General features: G+C 34.0%; 1 protein-coding gene across 6 annotated transcripts in view; it reads right to left on the reverse strand.

Annotated features, from left to right (window-relative positions):
* LOC111051598 (sushi, von Willebrand factor type A, EGF and pentraxin domain-containing protein 1) overlaps window positions 1–26479 on the reverse strand; it is a 98553-nt gene that overhangs the window by 36032 nt on the left and 36042 nt on the right. For 3 of the 6 annotated variants that reach the window (XR_005573191.1, XM_039442520.1, XM_022338138.2), the window contains exons 5-10: window positions 22374–22568; window positions 17963–18139; window positions 15231–15413; window positions 12461–12640; window positions 10446–10658; window positions 3704–3877 (exon numbers count right to left, since the gene is read on the reverse strand). Coding sequence is in view for 5 of the 6 variants with exons in the window: in XM_039442520.1 (XP_039298454.1) it covers window positions 3704–3877; window positions 10446–10658; window positions 12461–12640; window positions 15231–15413; window positions 17963–18139; window positions 22374–22568 (1122 nt within the window). In the remaining variant the exon portion in view is untranslated. The remainder of the gene's footprint in view (window positions 1–3703; window positions 3878–10445; window positions 10659–12460; window positions 12641–15230; window positions 15414–17962; window positions 18140–22373; window positions 22569–26479) is intronic. The other 3 variants (XM_039442519.1, XM_039442522.1, XM_039442523.1) reach the window with 3 other exon arrangements.

Here is a 26479-nt window from a genome sequence, read left to right on the forward strand (position 1 = left end):
TATAAAAACATTTTTAAGAATAGGTACCAGCATATTAAAATTTAGAATCAACAGAAATCAACAAGAAGCATCAACATAAATGCAACAAACATAATGGGTTAAAGGAATGAGACAGGGCCGCCGAAAACAATGGATGGACAGGTAGAAGTTCTAGTGACCCTTCAGTGGTCGCCGATTGTTATTGAATTTCAACATTTTCCTGGTCTATTGTTAAGGTTCCCATTCCGAGGAATATATTGGTGGACCAGTGTGATTACTCAAAGGCACTTTCAGCTGTAAACTAGTGGTTAACATACAGTGATTGGATAAACACACACATTACTTTCGATGATAAGAACAAATTTAGTCAAACGTACGTGGTGTGTAAGTAAAGCCCACATCGATTTTTGGGCGTATATTTGTTTACCATCCTTATAAATTCTACTATACTGAATGGGACTTGACATACACATAATACACGTATACATATGTTTGTCAAGTTGTGTTCAATTCAATCTAATAGAATTTGAAAGGACGCCAAAAAATCGATTGTGAGCAAGTTGAGTTTCATCAAATGAACCATTGGGAATAATAAAATAATATACAAGTACTTGATCACTGATTCACATTCAATAACTGCAGAAAATACAAGTAACAGATGTAAGTAAGGTGCAAAGTATTAGATAAGTTGGTGCTACCAGCAAGAGTTGCCTTCAAGAAAGCACACGGGGCCACTAATGGCCACTAAAAGGGTAATGAAGCGGAATTAGAGGACAATAAAGTATGCTAGTCGAGAGTTAGAGGATGTATCTTTTTGGAACAATAGCCCAGTGCACAGGTAGCGCGGCCCCATCTCCTTTCTTTTACCCAACATAATAATTATCATTAATCTATATAAATAAAAATCGAGCCTCAAATTTTGACATTCAATAACTTTTTCATGTGTGCACCGAATTAGATTTTTTTAGTTGTGTTTGTTATGTTTAGGAGCAGGTTTATGGCCTATCATATTTATTATCCGACTTCAGGACTCTTTCCTACGGTCCTTCAAAGTTTACTCCTTAGGGGAGAAGATTATTTGTGAGCTGACCACACACAGAAATAAAAATCAGCTGTTATAATCATTGCGTCATCCAAAAGCCGTCGGTAGATCTGTTTTTTATTGTCTTTCTACTGATTTACAACATTTTAATTCCAATAATAATGCAGCAGTACGAACGACGTCCAAACTTGGGTCGTAGAACTCAAAATGCTGTAAATTAAGAATATGCACGGGAAGATCAGCAACAAGGAGATATACCATTCAATTTCCCAGCAAGCTGCATTCAACTATATCTAAAAATCAAACTGCTGCACAACTAACTAAGCACATAGGAAGTCAATATTGAGATATGAATGTAAATACTGATTGTTGGGTAATTTTCATAAAAATACATCAGATTAAGCTAAGGCTAAGCACACCTGAGGAAGCGCGGCTTGGTTATACAAAGTGTTGATCTTATGGAGATTGCTTTATCACACCGTTCCACGCAATGCCCGATGATCATGTTTGTCATGAGGTGCATCAACTACTTTGAGGTACGAAGTTCGCCGGGCCATCTAGTTTATTATATAAACAAAATGTATTATTAGGCTACCCAAAAATCCCCTGGTCAGAATATTTTTATTAGTTTTTGTCACCCGATCAGCTGGATTGAAGGCTTCACATTTGTGAGGTTAGGTTGTAGGGAAGTGAACAATACGACAAGCCCCCGATCATACTTCGAACATATAGCGAACCTCTGCCAACCTTTGCGTAACATCTCGCCTAACGTTCATGATCGGAGCGTGTTCGAGGCGCCTATATCTGTACGCACCTTAAAGAGAATGATAAATTGCCTGCAATGTATCCTACTTCAAGAAATACTGCATTCGCCCTGAAGAGATGCTCTGGTTCTTGAAGACTTTTGAAAAACCTCATTTTGGTTCGAAACATTGGCTTCTTTCGGTCAAAAAATAATATTATACAAGGTAGAAGAATTTGATTGAATATAGAAACAGCACTCATTGGAGATGTGTTTAACGAATTAAGTCTTGAGAGACTCATGGCAAACTATCATTGATGAAGTGAAGCACGTCACTGATTGGCCAATTCTGAGGGAGTTCGAGATTGTTGGACGACAAGAGAGCAGCTTCAACAACAAGCATTTCAAGATTTCAAAACATCTGTAGAGTTCCCAGTTTTGTATTTTATAATGATTAATTTGATAACACAATTTGCAAGCTCTGAGAAAGTTTGTAACTTGTTCTCACCAATTTTTAATTTCATAGATCTTGATGTTGAGGAGTTGAGGATGAAAATTAATAGCAATAGTAGTCATAGAAATACTATAGTGAGGTCCACATTATAATGGCAGTGTAAGATTGACAATACTGTTGCTGTCCTTTTCTATCATACAACAAAACAGATATCGCTATCTCTCTCTCGCTTTACAATGTTGCTGGTTTGACAGAATATTTTATTTTCACTTTTGACAGTGACTGTACAAAAGTAAACAAACAATTCTTAGCCGCCATTTTTTTTCTTCATTCTATCAAAATGCTTGAGTGCACAAAACGTACAATTGGTTTAAAATGTTTTTTTGAAACAATGAATCAATTTTTAGACATTATCATATGTGAAAAACAAATTAAAATAACAGAAATGACATTTTAAAAGTTGATAGCTAACCATCCTAGACTTCATCCATGCTTCAGTTAGCCTACACGTATAGGTTAGACCTACTCGTACCGATATAAATAATATTGAAAGGTTATTCAGAATTATTTCCATTGAAATTACTTATTTTAAATAGGATTTCTATTTTCCTATTATTTTTAAAAGAAATTGGAATAGAATCCCTACCAAATAACTTAATTTCTGTTGTTTTGAAATTCAGATTGGTGTATCACAGCTTTTTAAATTAGCCGCCATTTCAGGTTTGTATAAAAATAAAAATCTGTTCTCAGTTATGAAAGGAAACTTTTGAATCAAATTATGAAAAATAAATTTTCTTGATCAATTTTACATTAAATTGATTTTTTTTATCAAGGAAATCATAATTATTATTAGATCAAATTTAATGGGATGAATTGAGTAACAGCTGTGTACACTCAGTGGCAAAATGGAGAGACTTGACAATGTTTTTCTGCTATCTTTCTTCACTGCCATTATAACGTGGACCTCACTATAGTCATAGTTTTACTAATCATACTATTCTTGTTGAATACCACACTTCACGACTAGACTGATCTGGAAGGTCTTGATGAAATCAATCAATGAAATTCGATAAAATCATTCATTTGATAAATGTCTATGCTACATTTTTCACGAAACACAAAAAGATCTAATTAAACTTCTAAATTCAGTCAATAAGAAGAACCTCCATCCTATTATTCTCAACCAATGTACTTGTTTAACACTTTTCAAGTTTCCAGTTAGTTTAAAGCAGAGATTGTAGTGAAAGATTGTTAGTAAATTATAGTACATTGTTATGCTTATGTGAATATTTACTCTATCCATTAAATTTATGAATAAAGAATAATTCAAGTTTCCAGTTAGCTTAAAGCAGAGATTGTAGTGAACGATTTTTAGTAAACTATAGTACATTGTTATGTTTATGTGAATATTAACTCTATCCATTAAATTTATAAATAAAGAATAATCATTTTATTCCTATTATTTATAAATGAGTTGAAAATTCACCTTCTTGGCAATAAGGCGGTTCACCAGTCCAATTTCCAAAATGACAAAGTGTGGTGCTCTCTCCCCGAAGTGTGAAGCCGTCTTTACACGTGTATCTTGCTTTCATCCCATGCTCAGTTTTAGGAGCAAACACCATTCCGTTTCTTGGTGCCTTGGCCATGTATTTACATCGAGCTAAAATAATAAAAAAATTAATGACTAAATATTGGTATAATATAGAAATTATATATAGTTTATTGGTATAATATAGAAATGTTGAGAGATTCTAGTTTTAATATTAAATTAAAAAGATACATTTTGTATATTGATACATATATTAGGGCCAGGCCCATGAAGCGTTTTTTCAGACGAGTCGGCAGGCCAGGAAGCTGTCCGATTGGCTGATTATCTGCTGATTCCCGAACGCCAACGAAATCAGCCAATCGGAGAGCTTCCTGCCCTGCCGAATCATCTGAAAAAGCCTCATATGGCTTGGCCCTGATGTACAAGTATGAAGTATTGAGGTTTACAGTGGTAATGAGTCATGTTTTCTTGTGGTGGGTATAATTTTCAAATATAAACCTGTGGGATGAACATAATGGGCCATATGAATAAAGTTGAGCATTTGCTTATACAGTCGAACCTCTCTATAACGAACCTCCACTTAACGAAATCCTCTACACAACGAATTTTTACCTGGTCCCATGACATTTTAGAGTTTTGGCTGCTTATTTACCTCTATTTAACGAATTTCGGACTTCTCAACAACAATGTTTTCTCTTGACTTCAACATACAAAATGTAGTGTGTACAGGAAGCAGACAGTCATTTTCAAGGAATTGTTTAATTTCAGCAGAAAGGTCAATAGACTAAAAATAATGGAAATTCAGGTAAGAAGAAGATAAGGTGGTAGACAGTCAATAGAGGTTGAAACACATGTCGGAAATTGAATGCAAGTTACTGGAAATTGAATTCCAAGAAGTTGTAATTTGTAGACCAGGCAGGTGAACGACTGGACTTTCCCATTCTTGCTTTTGTAACACATTTCAATGAGTGTGAATGAAGTAGAAAAATATTGCTACTGAGTATGTACTTTGATTAAACTCCACTAATAGTACAAACCAAGCTTTCTGGAAATAAATTGGTGAGTTTACTTACTTATACATTCTATAAATATCCAAAAAACATGTTTTTTTTTAATTTTTAAACAGCATGAATTTTCAAATTTCCATATTAATATTGGTCTAATAGGTACCCTACCTACGTTCGCGATGATATGTTTTATGTACCATATTCATTTATTTACCGCCGTGATACCATATTACAAGATCCATAAGATCGTGGCAGTTTTCTTGACAGAACAACCTCTCAATAACGAATACCTCTCTGCAGCGAATTTTTTCTCGGGATAATCGACTTCGTTATACAGAGGTTCGACTGTACTTCTAAAATATGGAGCATTTGCTTCTTTTTCTATGAATAAACGTGAGCAAAACCTTTTGCTCATGCTCATCAAGAAAATAGTTTGAGCATTTGCTCAAAAGTAGAAGCTTTTGCTCAAAATTGTATGAATAAACTAGAGCATTTGCTCAACTTTTGAAGCAAATGCTTCAAAAAAGGTGAGTCTAGTCTAGAGCAGCTTATCACCTTCTGCTCATAGTAAAATTGCTCAACTAATTCTTATGAGGAAGAGGAAACTATACCAGATACTATCACAACCAATAGTTGAGAACTATAAAACTATTTTTAGATTCAACCATGATATATATCACCATTATCCCTACAAAAGAATAAATACAAAAGATAGCTACCTGTTATAAAGATAGCCAACACAAAATAGGAAATAGGCATTTAAGAAGATGAGAGTGTAGACGATTATAAGGAGGCTATTGATATTATAAGAATATGCTGAAGATTATTATAGAGATGACATTTTTTCACGCTATTATTTCAAAATTCTAAACTCAACTAACCTAAAACTCTATTCATAATCAGAAATAGAAAACAGAGCAGACGACGCAAACACAAGCGGTACACTCTACTTGCATATTTAGCGCTTCCGTAAGCTATAAAAACAAGTTAAGGCTACAAAAGCGAATCAGCTGATGAAAAATCTTTAAAATACGTGAGCATTTGCTCCAGAGTTCAGGAGCATAAGGTAAGAGTATAAGGTAGAGCTCATTCATATAATAATGAGCAGATGCTTTTGCTTCTACCTTTTGCTCATGAGCTCTTCTCCATGCTCTTGCTCATGAGCTAAACCTTATGCTCCATGCTCTTGCTCATGAGCTTTTGCTCTGGTTTTATTCATATGGGCCAATATCTGTTTCAGTCAAGATAATGGCCCATATGAATAAAACCTGAGCAAATGCTCATGAGCATAAGGTTTAGCTCATGAGCAAAAGGTAGAAGCAAAAGTATTTGCTCATTTTCATATGAATAAGCTTTACCTTATGCTCCTGAACTCTGGAGCAAATCCTCACGTATTTTAAAGATTTTTCATCAGCTGATTCGCTTTTGTAGCCTTACTTTGTTTTTATAGCTCACGGAAGCGTTAAATAACGCTTATAGTAATTTGAAATAATAGCGTGAAAAATGTCATCTCTATAATAATCTTCAGCATATACTTGTAATATCAATAGCCTTCTTATAATCCTCCACACTCTCATCTTCTTAAATGCCTATTTCCTATTTTGTGATGGCTATCTTTATAACAGGTTATAAAGGTTATAACATCTTTTGTATTTATTCTTTTGTAGGGATAATGATGATATAGGCCCTATATCATGGTTGAATCTAAAAAGAGTTTTATAGTTCTCAACTATTGGTTGTGATAGTATCTGGTATAGTTTTCTCTTCCTCATACGAATTAGTTGAGCCATTTTACTATGAGCAAAAGGTGATAAGATGCTCTAGAGTAGACTGACCTTTTATGAAGCATTTTCTTCAAAAGTTGAGCAAATGCTCTAGTTATTCATACAATTTTGAGCAAAAGCTTTTACTTTTGAGCAAATGCTCAAACTATTTATTTGATGAGCATGAGCAAAAGGCTTTGCTCACGTTTATTCATAGAAAATGAAGCAAATGCTCCATATTTTAGAAGTATAAGCAAATGCTCAACTTTATTCATATGACCCAAATGGGGAGCATTTGCTTCATTTCCTATGAATAAACGTGAGCAAAACCTTTTGCTCATGCTCATAAAAAAAATAGTTTAAGCATTTGCTCAAAAGTAAAAGCTTATACTCAAAATTGTATGAATAAAATAGAGCATTTGCTCAACGTTTGAAGCAAATGCTTCAAAAAAGGTGAGTCTAGTCTAGAGCAGCTAATCACCTTTTGCTCATAGTAAAATGGCTCAACTAATTCGTATGAGGAAGAGGAAACTATACCAGATACGATCACAACCAATAGTTGAGGACTATAAAACTCTTTTTAGATTCAACCATGATATATAATCATCATTATCCCTACAAAAGAATAAATACAAAAGATAGCTAGCTACCTGATATAAAGGTAGCCATCACAAAATAGGAAATAGGCATTTAAGAACATAAGATTGTAGACGATTATAAGAGGGCTATTAATATTATAAGAATATGCTGAAGATTATTATAGAGATTTTTTCACGCTATTATTTCAAAATTCTAAACTCAACTAACTTAAAACTCAATTCATAAATAGAAAACAGAGCAGACGACACAAACACAAGCGGTGCCCCCTACTTGGATATTTAGCGCTTCCGTGAGCTATAAAAACAAAGTAACTTAAGGCTACAAAAGCGAATCAGCTGATGAAAAATCTTCAAAAAACGTGAGCATTTGCTCCAGAGTTCAGGAGCATAAGGTAAAGCTTATTCATATAAAAATGAACAAATGCTTTTGCTTCTACCTTTTGCTCATGAGCAAAACCTTATGCTCCATGCTCTTGCTCATGAGCATTTGCTCTGGTTTTTTAGTCGAAATTTTAGTCGAACAATTTTAGTCGAAAAAATCAGGAAATTCAGGTTTTAAGTATTGTATCAAGTATGTAGTTATAAGTAGCCTATTGACTTCTTAGTAAGAAAAATGGATAAAATTAACTTACTGGAAATGATTACTGTGCAGTACAGTTTTTGAATTCATAATCAAGAGAGGAGCAGAGGATAGGTCAATGATAAAAAATTTCCAAGTGAAATCTTACCATTTTTTTTAAAGATGCGATTCTCAAGTTGATGCTGGATTATTACTGGTGTTCTGCCCTAGGGCAGGTCTAAACATGATTCCTCCTTCTCCATTCCTCTCTGTCCTGTGCAATTCTCTTCATCATGGAGTACTTTCCCTCCTCCCTGATATCATCCACCAACTTCACTCTTTTTCGTCCCAGCACCCTCCCTCCTTGCACAGTCCCTTCCATTGTCTCCACAAGTAGTCCGCCATGCCTCAGCAAGTGTCCCAGCTAGTTCCGCTTTCGTCTCCTTATCACTGCCATAATATTCCTTTCCTCTCCTACTCTACGCAGTACCTCCTCATTCCTCACTTTATCCATCCAGCTGATCCTCTCCATCCTCCTTCACACCCACATTTCAAAGGCCTCCAATCTCTTCTCTTCCTGCTTTCTGAGAGTCCAGGTTTCCGCTCCATAGAGAGCCACGCTCCACACAAAACACTTGGCCATCTTCTTCCGCAGTTCTATTTGCATTTTGCTACTCACCAATCTTCTTATATTGCTGAATGCCTCCTTTGCTCTTGCAATTCTCACTTTTACTTCTAAATCACATCGCATATCCTCTTTAATCATACACCCAAGGTACCTGAATGATGACACCTGTTGCTGGATGCTCAACTTGAATTATAGGATGATTGATGATTCCTATTTATATAATAATTTAGCGTGGTTCTCAGTTTCTCCTTCGTTTCGGCGATTTTTACAATTCGGTACAATATTTTTTGGAATAGCAGTATTTATTGGGGGTGGGTGCAAAATACACGCATTGCCGCAATATTTTCATCTTTGGTTGCAAGTAATGTTTTCAAAGTAAAGTACCTAATCAACAAAGAAACCCAAATTGCAACGTAATTTGGACGAAAAATTCGGTTAAAAAAATTAGACTGAATCATTAGGAAATGATTAAAATCAGTACTGTAATAAAGATTGGGAAAATCGGTAGTCTTTCTCTTTTTTCCCTGAGGGTGATGCCAACATGAGCTCTAGACTTGTCCGTGGGAGATGAAGCGGTTGATAATGAGAGATGAAGCACTTCACAAATTTTACTTAGTCTGATCTTGGTTACTTCCATCATAATATTATATAAAAATTTCAACTTTCCACCATGTTTGTTCAGCTAATCCTTGGAAATCGACAACAATGTGATACATGGTTGAACTCGTCTTGACCTCCCCTATCGATCTATGTAGGTCTCAATGTTAGATTCCGCGGCCCATATACTAAAGTGCAGCCGGTATAAGCGTCGCTGACTTTCTTGATAGCTGCAATAGGTACTTTCATACTGGGTTGCGAGTAGCGGTTCCAAAGTAAAGTAGTTAAGAAAGTAACCTATATTGTAACGTAATTTGGAATACAAATAGAGATACCACACCACACACAGAACGACACTAATATAATTTCGACTATAATTTTGCAATTCTGCAACCACTGATCCCTCCGAATGTCCGAAATAATTTGTTTGTGGATAATTCATTGCAATAAAATTAATAATGTAGACATAACCTAAACTACTATAGGAGAATAAGGCACAGAATAAGGAAGGAGTACAGTTTAGAGAATCTCAACTCAGCACCACTAGGAGCGCTGTACTCATTCGGCTCATTTTGTCTGGAGGCATCGTAAGTTGATCAATTTATTCTACGTCGTAGAGTTTGACCGTTTATTAATGACTTCGAAATCATACAAACGCTGAGAGCTACAGGCGGGCATTCTGTCAACAAGAAAGTTGAGTGTGCTAAAGACACGCGTTAGGATTCATTCGGATGGGATTGAAATAAAAAAAAATAATATAGAACTGGAACTGCTGGATTATTGGGAATGATAGGTTTGAAAAATATTAGATTTCTAGGAAGGATTTGAATAGCAAGCCTGAAGAAATTGGATGAAATAATAACCACAATAATCTAGAGCTAATTAGTGGATAAGGTAATAAATGGTGTAATACTATAGTGAGGCCCACGTGGTAATGACAGTGGAGAAAGATAGGAAAACAACATTGCTGATTCTCTGCCTTGCCAATGCCTTCTATAGAGGATAGCTGATACCAGTATCTGATGCAATATTGACTGTTCGTTCTTGTTTAAAGTAATCAATAATATTCTATTTGTCAATAAAATATATTTTCCAATTTAATAATAGATTTTCAGCATTGAGATTGAATACTTTGTATTATATATACTTATATTTCTTGATTGTTGAAAATCAATCTGGGGGAGCTAAAAGAGGATAGCAGTATCTGCTTTGTTGAATGATATACAAGGATACCAACACCAATGGTAATCAAATACTGCCATTATAATGTGACCTTACTATAGAAGGTTGAGTTTTCAGGTAAGGTTTGAAATTCATTGTTGAAACATTCCTATGAACTCAAAAGCATACTAACCTAGTAATTAACCACATAAATCGGAAGTTTGCAGGAAAGGTCAGGGTTTCAGGAAATGTTGTTGGGAAAGTGGCAAAAGTTCTTATGTAACATCCCATTCAAAAGCTGAAGTGAAAGTTTTTACAATTTCAATTTATCTTATTGCCAAACAAATTCACAATTCTAAACAAACCTGGCTGACAGCGAGGTATGAAAGACCATGTTCCATTATTGCATGTTATAGGAGTGTTGTTCAAGGCTGGCTCATAACGCTCCTCACATTCCAAAGAGATGTGATCGCCATGAGACACCATCACAGAGTCTCCCGTAGAAGTCATATTTGGCCTTGTTGCATTTACATCAATGATCACTTTCCCCTGTGTCACTTGCGGAACCACGCATGGAGCTGCAAACATGTTTCTGATTAAATAACTTTTCAACAATCCCATATTTTATAAATAATAGGTACCACTTAAAATACATCAAGTGTGAAATAGTAACTTGGCTTATCTGTCTATCCATGTATTTATAAATTGCAGATTTTCTTATAGTAAAAGATCTTTTATCTGTAAATAAAAAGTTATATTGTGGAAGGAAGGTCCCAATCTGAAGATAGACTGTAACCAGAGAAACTGTAATCTCTCAATGTAACAGTCACTATTGGGATATGAAAAGCAGAAAAGGTGATGTCAGGTTTGTATATCCAGGTATTGTAAGTGGGATAGGTAGTTTTTTGTAATGAATTTTCGTAACCCCGAAGAACATTTTGAAACTCTCTGTAAGTCAAGGTTCATCTTGAACAAGAGTCCTCTTCAACAATTAAGTGTGGGCCAATATATCTGGAAACTCTCTAATTTACTTAAGTGAAGCTTCCAATTGGTGCGATGTGATTCACAAATTGATTGACGAAGTGTTCTCACTAGGGATTTTTTGAATTAAAACATACATTTGAGAGAAATTTGGTTTTGTTCTATGATTTTTTAGTTTTAAATTGTAATTTGATTATTACCAGGCTCTTTAAAGAAAATTAAATGGAATTACATCAGAATTTTTGATAAATAATTAATAAGATGAATCCTATACACGGACAGAAATTTTCCATTGAATGAAATTAAGTACCAGCAAGTTTTTCTACTAAATTAGATTATATTTTATATAATCTACTTCTTATATTATTCAGTTTATATCATAACACAAATCTCTCACCATGTTCATCAACATCAACGAATGATCTTAAATATGTCATAGCAACAATATTGTAAGAAAAATATTCGTTTGTTTTTTGTTGGTGGTAAGTCCCTTACAGAATTGTCCCACATAGCTTAAATTTATATGTTCAGTAATTCGAGTCATCAATTAGGCGGCTCATTACCAGACATCAATAGTACTGTTATAGGTACGTCAGCCGGAAATGACAAGTAGTTAGAAGTGTTCATGTGATAAAACCTAGAATGACTTTTGCTAAAATCTTTTGGTCTTATCTGGGACCGAACCCGGGTTCTTCAGGCTGCTAAGCAAACGCTTTATCCACTAACCCAAGGGACACTCCATTCCATTATAATAATTATTGTATCCACGTAATAATAGCTTATAGCACAAATCTCTCGCCATGTTTCTTCTACGTTGATGGATAATAATGAATATAGTATAATCATAATTGAATTAGAAAATAACAGCACAAATTCGTTCTCATGTTCCATCTACATTGATATGTATGATGATGCATATGCCATAACTATAATATTGAATTTGAAAAGTAGGTTCAGTAAAATATTTCTCACAATGTTTTATGTACTTGTTGAACAAAAATTAATATGGTATAGACCTAATAATTCAATTTACAAACTACAGCACAAATCTCTCTCTATGTTCCTTCTACACATTGATGGATAATAATATATATATATACGGTTATGAATATGGCATGATTATAATATTGAATTCACAAATTTACAGCACAAATCTCTCACCATTCCTTCTACACATTGATTACTAATAATAAATATGGTATAATTATAATTGAAAAATTTCAAATGGTCAGCTATGTTTTGATAGGGTGGAGATGTTGCAATGTTGTAAAAATGGAAATGTTGGAAAATGTTGAAATGGAGAGACATCTACATCAGAATCAAGGGTATATTATGGGCATGCTTTGGAGAATAATCAAGCCTTCACAACGATCTATATTCGATGTATCGATATACTCACCTAGACACAACGGTGAGGGATAGCGCCACTTGCCATCGATCTGACAAACTGTCGATGTATTACCCAAAAGAAGCATTCCTTCGTGGCACCTGAAGATGATGGATGCTCCCAGTCCCGTACCTGCTTCGATGTTCTCAAGCCATCCATTGTACAATGGGCCGGGATGGCCACAGTCAATTTCTGTTCCATATGGGCCCGATCGGTTTGTGACAGTTTTCAAGTTTGTACGGTTGGCAGTCGTGCATGGGGGTGCGTGAGTGTGCGCGTGCGCAGGATTAATTGATGGTGTGCAGTGAGTAGTGATGCGACATGGAGAGAGAAAGAGAAAGATAATGAGTGAGAATACGTGTGACAATGTTGTCCGTGGTAATAAAATAGCATACAATAGAATCATGGATGGTCAAGAAAAAAGATTGTCTAGGTACATGATTTAACCTAGCAGATAATGAATATCTAGGATAATATAGACACAGATCTCTAGTGCATTTTTGTTCAATTGTGACAATGTTGTGCTAATAAAATAGCATACGATAGAATTATGGATGGTAAAGAGCTAAAAAAAAGAATTTCTAGATATATGACTACTAGGAAACAATAAATATTTAGGATATATTATAGAGACATTTTTGAAGTTACTTGAGTGCATTTTTGTTATTAACTTACCTCCTGTGCAAATTTGTCAAACCTCTGTGTTTTTAATGGATACAGATGGATAAATATGAGAAAAAATGTGTTGAGTTATGTACATGTGTTATGTGTATGTAGTATTGGCTACAATGAATATTTCATGGAACGATGAATCAAATAATAAATACAAATAAATAGAAAGTTCTAGTGCTTTTACAATCATCAATTTAAATGGAATAAATTTATTGAATCTGGATACGAACCTATCGTTGGCTTATAATCAAATTTTATAAACATTGTATAATTATAAAATGCTTATTTTTATTGTCTTATTAGTTCATCATTAGTAATCCATTATTAGATTCCAATGCCATATTAATCTATTATATAATCATCCACTTTAAATAATATACAGTATCATATTACTTCAAATTAATCTCTTAAATCTGATAATTTGAAATATTTTATTATAATAATTATATTGTTTGATGAAATAGTTCATTACTATTATTTTATTGAATATTGATTTAGGTACTCAAATTTTTGACTGCATATCGTGTGAAAAGCATAGAAAAAATTGTACTATTTTATTGTGTAATTCCTTTTTCGATTTTCATTTTTGTCACTCTCACCTAAATATTATGTTCCAGTAATTTTCCCAATTTGACATGCCATCCCAGTTGATGCATTATAGTCTGATGTGTAAATAATTACGGTAAGTAGTAATGATGACATTCAATAGTGAATAGTATAGGAACATGAATACTGTCAGAGTCCCAACATATTGTAAAAATTGCCTATCATTGAATAAAATAATGAAATTTTGTGCTAGAAATACGCATGATAGAGGAATCCTATGTTGTAAATTACAAGGAATAGTATATTACGAATACATACGAGTAGTTACTTTCATGTGATCTTGATAATATAATTCATGCATAAATTAATAGTTTTATTTTTAAAATGTTATTTGCTTGTAGATGTTATTATTAGCTGTAATATTTTTAGTATAAAACAAATTTCATTCTCCAGGATAGATTGAAGGCCAATCATTTCAAGAAATTGGGAACATGGAAACAAAGCGGTGGGATAGTGTGTCAAAAACCTCGGTTGAGTAAAAAGCTTACTGAAATAAAGTACGTTATATGTCACTGATTATTTATTTACAAGTGAATTTATATGTTGAAAATTGAGAGTGAGAAAGGACTTGTGTGTCAACAAAATTACGGTAACTATTCAAGATGATAGTTGATTTCTTATAACTTACAATAAAGTATGAAACTTATCTACAACCTACGTCAATACCAACTTTCAAGTTGAAATAAAATACTTTCAACAACAAAGTGAATCGACTTTCACATCAATAGTACCGGTACCGGTAGCCTGAATTATGTGAGATGTGAATTATTGATATATTTATACACTCTGTGGTATTCAATCTGTTATAATAGGTCTAGCACTTACACTATAATGGATCTAATAAACTGAGACATGTCATGCATTGACAAAAAAGGGTGCCGGTACCTTGTTTATTTCAAGATTCTGTATTGTAAGAATAATATGTTTTGTGAATGGGTAATCTATTGCAAGACACATGACTTTGTGGGTGGAATGATTTGGCTATGTGAATTTGAATGGATTGATGGAGCTACCCAAAGCACTATTGGCATTTAGGTATAATTTTTTAGGTGTATTGATGGTGTATGTTTTAGACTGGCTACTAACAGTGGAACATGCATGATAAAAAAGCATGATACACTTTCGTCATACTGATGCGTCATAACAGTGAAACGCTTCGAGCAAATTTTTTTGAGGTAAGGTTTTTGTTGTTCATTTTACAACAAAAACATTTTACAACCAAACCTCTTTTCTCCGGTTTTTGTTTTCCATTTTTTCTTCACTGCTCTATTTGAGGTTAAATTATTTTTCTATCATTATAATTTGTAATTTTCAGGTGTTAATTATTGCTATTGGTTGTTTATTTTATGTTGGAAGACTCTCGCTGATGATGAACATGTGTATGTGCTTGATAAGCATGCATGTTCAACAGTTAGTGACCAGCCTAAGATTTGGCATAGATACATGACTTTGTGGATTGAATGAGTTAATTTAGTGAATGGATTGATGGAACTAGCCAACACACCTTGGCATTTTGGCGCGATTCCGCTCCACTTGCGGTCGGCGCCACATCTGCGCGTGGTGTCTCCAATCAGCGTGTAGCCGTACTTGCACTCGTAGCTGACAACTGAATTATAGGAGCACGATGTGAATATGGCGCGGCCGTTAACCGGCTGGTCAGGCTGAGGACACTGCACCGCTGTAACCACATCGCAAACCAAACCACACAACAGAAACCGTCCCCACAAAACAATTGTGATGGACTATAAGTCGTGGACTGTGGTGCAAGTCAACCACCACAGTCAATGACTATTGTCCAGCTGCAAATTAACAAGTGGTTAAGCAGTGGTAATGTCATCAAATATCTTATTATCATCAAGTATCTTAGTTCTTATGATCGAACATTGAATTAGTTAATGAACTTTTTTATATTAGTTGAAAAACATATAAGTTATAATAACGTTTCTCAACTAGATTTTCATGAATTTCCCCAGAATACAATTCATTTAGGTAAAATATTACCTAACTTTTGAGTTATAATTGGAACTTCCATTATTAGATTTTCAGAACATACATGGAAAACATTTATTGTGATGAATTTGTTTACGGGTATCGATAATATGATTAAATGTGATGAATGCTATAAAAAACATATAGGATCAGCTGCTGAGAACAAAGTATAAAAAATGTATAAAATGATTACCTAGGGTATTCGACAATTATTCCAATAGGGCTGGAATAGGGAATCAAATGTTTGATAACTGGTCAAATATCTATGATCCATTATAGATGAATGGGCTAGACAGTGGTATGATTGAATCACCATTGTCCAGGAATTAGTTCAAATATAAGTTATGATAACGTTTCTCAACTAGATTTTTATAAATGTCCCCAGATTACAGTTCACCTTAACAGTATTGATATAACCTAACTTCTGAGTTATACTTAGAACTTTCATAATTAGATTTTCAGAACGTACATAGAAAACAATATATTATTGTGATGAATTTGATTATTGATATGATTGATGTGAGAGGAATGGGCTGGACTGTGGTATAAGTGAATCACCAGAGTCAGAGTGATTGTTTTTAGCTAAGAAGTTAAGCATTGTTAATGTATCCAAAAATTTTAATTACGTTCAGAGGCTTCCAAGCTAGATTTTGGGAAAAGGTCCCCAGAAAACAATATTCTGATGGGAGATAAGTCTTAGGAGGTGGATGTGTGCACTGACAAGTCGAGGGCTTTTGGCCAACTAGAAATTAGCATACAGAGTGAGTCATATGTATGGGAACTCCTCAATAAGTTGGAGACTGTTGTGGATTATAATAATGTAACATTCAGGATAAGTTGATAAGTAATACTCTACCTTTTGACGTACAACTGAATTTCAACCCCTCAATTAAATTGTATGAATATAAACAAATGGGTGGAAACGATATGGAATATCAAATTCACCTCGAATTTCATCACAAATTGAACATCTCATCGAGTTGATTAAATTGGCAATTGAAGAAAAAATGAAACTAAATAAAATGTCAATTCGAGATCTTACAACAAAGTTGAATGGGTTTATGTACTTTTGTCTAAATATAATTTTTATTCTGTATTCGTCGAAAGATATTCAAATAATTTCACCCAAAATTGTAATATTGTGGGTATAGTAATACATTATAATATTATAATATAATACCCAGGCTGTGTCATTTTGTGGAATATCCACATTTTTTGTGACACAGATGTATATTTTTATGACCTATATGGATAAATATAAATTTTAATCAATTTCACTTTGTTGAGATCTCGGTTGTTGTTACACAAGAAAAAAATTTTCTTTTTACAGATTAGACCAATGAGTTAATATTCCAAACAGTTGTTTATTTTCTGTTTAGGGCTACTTGTAATAAGAATAGAAATATAAATCTCAGTACCCTTTTTGAATTATTATTGAATTATTTTTCACAACATGTTTCAACAAAAAATGGCATGAATGTTGAAACATGTTATGATAAAATAATTGAAAAAGGGTACCTACTGAGATTTGTATGTATATCCAAACAGTTATTTGTTAACTCCAATCATCAAAATTATTATGTTTTTCATCAATCAATCTTTTATATTGTTAAGAAACATAAAAATGTTACAAACAACGTCATTTTTTAAAGTTCAATCCAAAATTATTCAAAGTTTTCATCCAATAATCTAATTAGAAACATTGCCAGGTAGCCTACTTAATTTATTGACGTAATGGAATGGAAACTATAGTAACCACTAACCAAAGTTATGATTCAAAAAGTGATTTATTTTCAACATTGATGCTCAATATATATTCAACCAATCAAATATAAACTATAACATATTTAATCCAAAAATTGAATTTTTCAATCAAGATTCAAGAATCCTCAGATTACTTTAGAACTTTCGCTACTTACTTAATTATAAAGTGAGATATTGTTTTATCTCAACTCACTTCTCTCTCATGGTCTCCAATTTACCTATTTCAAATGTCTTATTCCACACACACAAGCACCCAATCACAAGCCTAAGAGCTTATGTGGGCATCACCCTCAGTATTATTATTATTATTATCATTTCTTCATGTATTTGATTTTTTGAGAATAATGAATTTCGATTATAAATCAATGAAACTGGATTTGAATATTAACGGCATACAAAAGAGGAGTGATTAAGAGGCCGATTCCAATCGAAAGGGAATGATAATCTTAGAAGAGATTTGTTTCAATCAGTTTAGATACTTACGCACACAGGCAGGAAGCTCTTTAGGTGTCCATGAGCCATCAGCTTGACAAAATCGTTCATTTCGCCCAACTAGCTCAAAACCATCAGCACAGTGATAGGTGACCCGACATCCATATGTGTAACATTCACCTGCATGCCAGCCCTGAGCTGTGTCTTGGGGTGCACCACATGATCGAGCTGTAATAATAACATAGGTTGACAGGTGAAAAATGACTCATTTGTACACTTTACATAAAATCGTCTCTCAATAATCTTCTTATTATCCATAAATTTTATAATAATGTATATCCATACATTATTACTTAAATATGATAGGAGATGTTGACAAGTATTGTAGACTCAAGAGTCTGTACCTATTGGTGGAATAATAATGAATCAGTATTTATGTAGAAGGACTGTTCTGAATTGGTATCAAACTCGCAGTGGTGTGGTGACTTCAGATTGAAAGAACGTTTTAATTACTTGAATTTTAGTTATATGATCAGTGGAAGCTGTGATTAGAGGCTTTGTAAGAATTGTTTTTTCAATTGAATAATAAATTGATATATTTTTTTTGTAACGAGAAGAGATTGACCCAGCGGTAACGGTCACCGTTGTCTGATTTAGATGGAGTGCTCACACATTTTCAAAATATACGGTTTATTCTATATGCCGGACTATCCGCAATAATTAAAAAAATTAAACTAAACACGATTTGCGACAGTTGAGCTATATAATGAGAAAACTATTTTTGGCATAAATATGAACGCCTACTACAGAAAAAGGCAACCATAATGCGTTCCCTGTATTGCGGGTTCAGTACTGGAAAAACGGAGGGCGTTTATTTGGCACTTCTAGAATTTGGCAAAAACTGTTTATCTGTTTATTCTCTCAGCCGTAATGACCCTGATCCCATGGACTGAATGAAGTAGAATTTCAACTGTAAACTATTGTTTATTGTTTTTTAAGGGACAGATTCAAAGACCAAAGGTTCAAAGAACCCCACACGTCAACCGAAGCTTTTTGTGTTCCCAAGTAGTACGTTAGTTAGTTACCTGTGTTTTTACAAGAACCAGGAGTTTTCCCTATGCTAACATCCCATTTATCACCCGGTTGCTTGTTACAGTCCAGTGTGATATGCTTGGCAGTCTCTTCAGACTGATTAGTCCTCGTGACCTACGTGAGTTCCACTCCCAGCCTACTTTGAAGGTCCTACGGCTGAGGAAGGGGTGGCCAAGTTTCCTCTAGGGCGCCCGGCCACCCTTGACTCAGCCTCTTGACCCAAATTTGTGCCTGGAGTTTCACCCATCTCTGGACTCTTGGGTTTTCTCTTTTTGCCCCTCCAAAACTTTGCAGGGTCAGAAGCCTCACCTCTTCCGAGAAGTTTTGCCTGAATGGCCGTTCTTCTTTGAGCAGTGGTGAGGTTTGGTCACTCCACCCAAAACTCGTGACCTATGTGAGTTCCACTCCTGGTCTTTTTGTAGGTCCTTCCGCTGAGAGAGGGGACACCAAACTGCCTCTAGGGTGCCCGGCGCCCGGCCACCCTCGACTCAGCCTCTTCACCCACATTTGTGCCTGGAGTTTCACCCATCTCTGGTCTCTTAGGTTTTTGTTTTTGCTTCTCCAAAACTCTGCAGCGTCAGAAGCCTCACCTCTCCCATAAAGTTTTGCCTGAATGGCCGCCCTTCTCTGAGAAGTGGTGAGTTTTGGTCTCTCCACCCAAAAAAATTGTGACCTACGTGAGTTTCACTCCTGGCTTCTTTATAGGTCCTTCCGCTGAAGGAAGGGTCGCCAAATTGCCTCTAGGGCACCTGGCCACCCTCGACTTAGCCTCTTGACCTATATTTGTGCCTGGATTTTCACCTATCTCTGGTCTCTTGGGTTTTTCTTTTTGCCCCTCCGAAACTGCCCTGATGGGGCAGATCCCGTGGGTTTGAAGGCAAGGCAACTTCTGGAGTTTAATTAGACCCTTGCGGAGCACAGGTTACCTGCTAGTATAAGAATAAATATTTAATAATTGGAACTATAATCATTATTCTATTTCGTGAATGAAATAAATATCTGGAACTAGCCATTTGTAGAAAAAATGTAATATAAAGTATTTTTATAGGGCTACTTGAATTTTTTTTTAAATTTATATAGAGGGTGGGTACTACAAATTTCTAACATATTAAAAAAGGTACTATTCATCAAATTAAAAAATTCTCAAGTATTCTTAGGCACGGTTTCTAGCATACATATTAAATCTAAAACGTTATCCAGTAAAAGTGAAATTTTTTCTCATTTCGACAGTTGAAAAATATGTACAGACTTATTTGAATTATTTTGATTATTATACTATTAGATGGGCCATGTTGAGAAAAATCAATAATATGATTCATTTTCTCGATGGATAATAATTATTATTATTTGAGTTTGATATTCTATTACAAATAATTATTGTGTATAACGTATTCTTAATCCAATGTTCTTTGAATACATTTTTTGTTGCTATTTCATTTATTAAAAAGTATCAGTGATTATTCTAGACTAACATTTTGTTTCAAAATGCTCTTATCTTTAAAATTAACATTTCCCCATATGGCAAATCCTCATTCATATCAATTCATTATACAGTATGGAACCTATCAAGTTTTCGCTTTCTTCACGAAAACCGTTTAAGGCTTTGCATCTCGCTTTTGGAAAGTTGCTACTGGTGACATTCTGTATAGAGTATTTGGTTTTGGATACTACCAAATTGAATCAGATTCCTAAGCAAAAACTTGTTTTATCATTTTCACTTTTTGAGATATGAGCGCTTGAAGTTGAAATCATGGGGGAGATCTATTATTCAGCAAATAAATTAACGAAATTTTGATGATGCATTCTCCAAGATATTGAACGTAGATTAGATATCAAGATAAGATAAGATACGGATCTCTGAGAATTTTCTCATAATATATTCGACTCCTCTGAATAACAATCATAGGAAAATGTACTCTATTTTTAAAAATAACTCAATTTGAGTTACTTTGAGTTTTTTAACTGGAATAATTTTCCCTGTAATTGATATACTGAGGAATCAAATATATCATGAGATGAACAATATCTTGAAGAATGTATCCTTAAAATGTCATGTATTTGCTTCCAAATGGATCTTCCTCAAGATTTCAACTGCATGTCATGAGGCGCTCATATTTCAAAAAGTATGAATAATAAAAAAATCTTCCTCATACATTTGTTGCATTTTAATAGTAACTTGCTTGATAGTATTTAAGAAAGAATAATACTTTACAAAATGTCACCAGTAAAACGATCCCAAAAAAGCGTAGTACACTACTGCCTTAATGGCTCCTCTAATTCATTTCTCATAACGTAGCCCCATGATAATTAAACCCCAATAACGATAACTAATTGCTCTATTCTTTGATTCTGCTTGGCTCTTCCAGTTGACCAGTAAAAAAGTTCCATTCATAGAAATGATCGATCACTTTGTCAAGTTGACAAGTGCAGTCGTTTTTTGAGGCTGTCGGAAAAGTTTTTATTTGTTCTATCTGGCTCAAGTTGAGAAGTTTTCTCAACTTTTTCTTTCTTCTCCATCAGACTGGGACGATTGTTCTAGCTCATCCCGCCTCAGAAAAAAATCCCAACAAGTTTAAGCATTAAGTTTGCAGACAAATTATTCAAAAATGAGAGTTCCCGAAAGTTGGCAAAGCTGTCAAATCATTCTTTCCGCCACCATTTAAACTTTATCTCCTAGACTTTTCAACTTTGGTAAAGTTTTCATGGTCTTGAACATGCAGGAGTTCTTTTTCTTCAAACTTTTACTGGCAGTCTTGAGTTATTGTAAAATCTATCGACAAATAATGCGTGGCAATTAGATGACATTATTTTTCAATGTAATAAAGATGCACTTTGAACTGTCAGCAACCCTTAAGAATAACATCAATGATCTCCATGCCACCAATGCTGAAAGATCTAAGTGAATCTCACTATATAAATTTGATCTGATATAGTCATTTCTAACGCTCAACTGATCATTATTTCCTAAGGTAGATATGTATTCTTCTAAACTCCTGAATTTATCTCATCAATGAAAGTCTTCAATACACATACACCTAGATAGGAAAATATGCGCATGAAAGATCCCATGTCTATAATTTATGTAATGCTTATTCCTAAGTAAGTGATGACACCCAAAAAATCTAACTCACGTTATTACGTTAAGGCATAAAGGGTAAGAGCTCTACGATGTTGTAAAAAGAATAATAATTATAGTTCTTCCAAAGACAAGTACTCCATTACGGTTGATGATAGAAAAAATTATTGTAAGAAGAAACTTCTATTAATAACGATGACGTTATCATTAGTAAAAAACAGGTTCATGGAAAGCAGTGAGCACTGATCTCTTTTTCAAGCTAAAAATGAAATGAAATTAATTTTTGTAACTTACGTTCGCAAGATATATCGGGCCCAAACCAGGAGGCAGTTGCTCCATCCATAGCCAGACATTTAGCAGTGGGAAATCCATTGGTGACGAATCCATGAGAGCATTGATATTGGATGGTTGCATCCAAGTCAAAAGTCAGTTGCTCTGGAAATGCATTATGTCTTGCGTGTTCCATTTCCGGGGGAGACTTGCAGTATACTGTAAAATATTTCAGTTTTTTAATATTCAATTATTGTATTACTCTCCAGATTTTTTCCAAAATAATAAGTGACAATAGAATTTTCAAACGCCAAAGAAATAAATTTCAATGTATATTACAAAAATAGAATCAGTACTTTCATTAAAATAAAATAATGCAAATATCTTAGAGATAATCTGTATAAAGTCACTTAAACTAAATAAAATTTGTATTCGATCAAAACCACTTGATTTTAAAGATTTTGAGGGTCGTATTTATTCAACTATTCGTGAAGTTTGGAACTTTGCCAAGTTTTGTGTGGCTGGCTAGCAACTAAGTACTACTTGAAGTGTTCTTATCGGTTCCTGTTATTGGTTTCTTATAAACCATATCGATCGAGCTTGGAGAAATCAAGAGTCGTTTATAAATACGGTCCTGAAAGGACTTTCATATAAACTCCTCATAAACTCCTAAACTCATTTGTTTAAGAAGAAAAATCGGCTAGCTTTTTTCATTTATGTTTATGGATCAGGGTAGCTATACTGACCAATTATTTACCCAACTGAATAACCTGTTAAGTACGGTATTGGCTTCAAATCTAAATTCCATTATGAACATTGCTGAATCATACAATATTATTTTAAGAAAAACGTTTTGATACGCAATAAATTATTTTGGATTAGTTTGGAATAGTTTCAAGTGTGCTATGGTACATATCAAAAACAGTTATATCAAACTGTTCACGATTACGTTTCCATGGAACCAATTTTAATTCTTGCTCAATTTCTAAAATTAATCGTTACTCCAATAGTGGTTCCAACGGGAGAAGATATATGATAATTCATGTTCAACCTCAATTCTGCCTCATATTCTGCCTCATAGCTATTGGAGCATTCCTCAATAGGTGATTTCAAGACCAACTTCTCCCCTGTTTAGGAATTACCTATTCTTTGTAATGGAGAGTACCTAACGCTATAGTGTGGTCCACGTTATAATGGCAGTGGATAAAGATAGAAGAATAGCGATGCCAATTCTCTGCATTAATTGATTATATTTCTACACCATCAAAAACATAATTGTCATCGTTGTGGACCTAGAAAAGGATAGTACCACCGGCTTTGTCGAATGATACACAAGGATAGCAAAACTGAAGTTGATCAAATACTGTCATTATAACGTGGACCTCTATAATAATAACACCCTCTACCCCGGAGAGCGCTACGTAATATTACTTTGGGATTGCGTCCTAGTGCATTGTTCTTTAAGATTCTATGAATTGACTTTTATCAGCTGTTTTGGTTCAAGCATAGAAAAGCATAGGAATGTTTTGTGTATGTTTCCTCTGAGGTTTAAGATACTAGAAACATGCTATATTATTGATGGTTGATATCCAGCAACCATAAATAGCACTCGTAGACATGAATCAAGAATAGTTTTGAATAATTATTAAAGTTTCTATAATATTGTATATGCTTTGGATAATTAGGTGATAAGTATTTTCAATTATTCAATTTTATTCGTTATTGGATTTTTAAATAAATTTACTTTTTGGTTACATGAAAGTACCAAAAGCTCCTAACTCTCCTTGAACTAACTTATTTTAATAGTCTGAAATAATTCATTGCAGAAATTACAATTTACAATTACAATTATTCGAAATATACAAGATATAATACAATATAATAATATTATCTATCAATAGTATTATAAAAGAATAATTTTCTTATTAATCGTTCGTTTCGAACGAAACGCATGTTCGACGCATCATCACGTCACTACTAAACTACTTAACTTGAAATTTTGCATAAAGATTCTTAATTTACTGAGGACGGTTATAGGCCTATTCTTAGTTCTTCATTGGGGTGTTTGACAGACAGATCTATCTATCTATCTATCTATCTATATATATATATATATATATATATATATTATATATATATATATATATATATATATATATAAGCGAAATGGCACTCACTCACTCGCAGAACTAAAAATCTACCGGACCAAAAACGTTCAAATTTGGTAGGTATGTTTAGTTGACTTTGTTAGGTTGGCACCAAGTTAAAGATTGAAATGCATTTATCCAGGACCTCCTAAATACCAATTTATTCAATTAGCCAAAATTAGCGTTTTCTCAGATTTTCTGCGTTTCCTCACCTTTTTCAATAATTGATGGAAATATATTTAAAAAAATTCAGTACACAGGTTTAGCTGAGGTGGAAGAATTTTGTTAGCCAAAGATACGCCGATATAGTAGTAGGTGTTTTTCGGGATCAAATTGACATAGTACGTTCAAATTCGGTACAGAGGTTCCGCTGAGGTCTACATGCAGGCAAGCGAAGCGAGCCCGCTGATCTCATTTTTGGACGATCCAGTCGGGGGTCTAGGGGGTGGAGCCCCCCTTGCTAGACGGATATGGCGAGCGCAGCGAGCCTGACGGCTAGTAGACATTATAAAGGAAGATATTGGCTTATAATGAACGGGATAAAAAATACACGTCTATAATATTATGAGGGAACGTATAGGTATTACGTATTAGCGTACGTAGTCTATTAGCGCGTATTGCATGTACGGAATAGGAAATACAGTCCAGTCAAGGAAAGGTTATAGAGGGAAAAGTTGAGAAGACAATTTTTGACCCCGCAGTTTTTTTTAGAGTAGTAAGGTGGTAAACATATCAAAAGCCCCACCCCTACCCTCTGTGCTAAGGGGGTGGGGGTGGTTTAAAGGTACCATTTTTTGGTTTCTCGCATAAAACTATGTATCTTAAGGACTTGACTGTCATATAACAAATTAAAGCTTAAATAATTTCCTACAATATTAATTTTACAACTTTTTTTATATCTCCTCTAGTTTTCGAGATATCCGCTCTTGAAGGTGTGGCTTTAAAAAAAAACACGTTTGCCACCAATTTTTTTATATTTTTGATCTTATAACTTTTTAAAATTCGATGGGAAAAATCCATATTGATTATTAAGTTATAGAGCATTGATTTCTCTCAAATTTGATGTATAATTTCACACTTTTACGAATTTCCCTACACATTTTGCAGCAGCTTTAGTGTTGAATGTGAAATCTCCATTTTTATTTTTATTTATATATTTATTTACAATGCAAATGACACTAATGTAATAACATTGAAAGATAAAATAATAAGGTAGTCCTTGTGCTATTTTTCTTCCAAATTTATAAGTGACAAAGTCCAAGATAAGGTTAGAATTTCACGTGTACAATTTTTATAAAATTTTGGTCCAAAATAAACATTAAAACTATAAATTTTGAATTTAGATGGCCTTAATTGATAAATTTATTAGAAATATTCCACTCAATTACCACTTTCAACTAATAATATTGAGTTATTTGAGAAAATTTGGAACTATTCAAGAAACACAAACTTGTAAACACTAAAGCTTTACCAACAATAGACCAATTGACAACGGAATTTGGAGGGAATGTTTTAAACACAATTTTTGACTTTGCAGCTTTGTTAAGAATAGTTAGGAGAAGAACATATCAAAAGTCCCCATTCCTAACTCATGTGCTACGGGAATGAGGGGTGTTTAAATGTTGCATTTTTCATCGTTTTGCTCCCACGCTCATATCTTGAAAACAATGCGTTCAACTGACAAACCTAACTGTTCGAAAATGAAGCATGATAAATTCTCTACACTTTTTGTACAGTGGAATTTTGTGATATTCCCAACAGTTCCCAAGACATTCGCTCTTGAAGGTGTGTAATTGTTGAAATAACAGGTTTTTATCCAATGTTTTGCTCTTTCAGGGCTTATAACTCTCCAACAATCTATCATAAAAACTGATACTTATCGTAGGTTTGTAGAGCATTGGATTCTCTTTGAAATGATGTATTATTTTACAATTCCAAGTTTTCCTTTCATTTTTATAGCAGCTTCAATGTAGGGGGTGAAAT

This window comes from Nilaparvata lugens, chromosome X (assembly GCF_014356525.2).
Source record: "Nilaparvata lugens isolate BPH chromosome X, ASM1435652v1, whole genome shotgun sequence".
Lineage (NCBI taxonomy): Eukaryota > Metazoa > Arthropoda > Insecta > Hemiptera > Delphacidae > Nilaparvata > Nilaparvata lugens.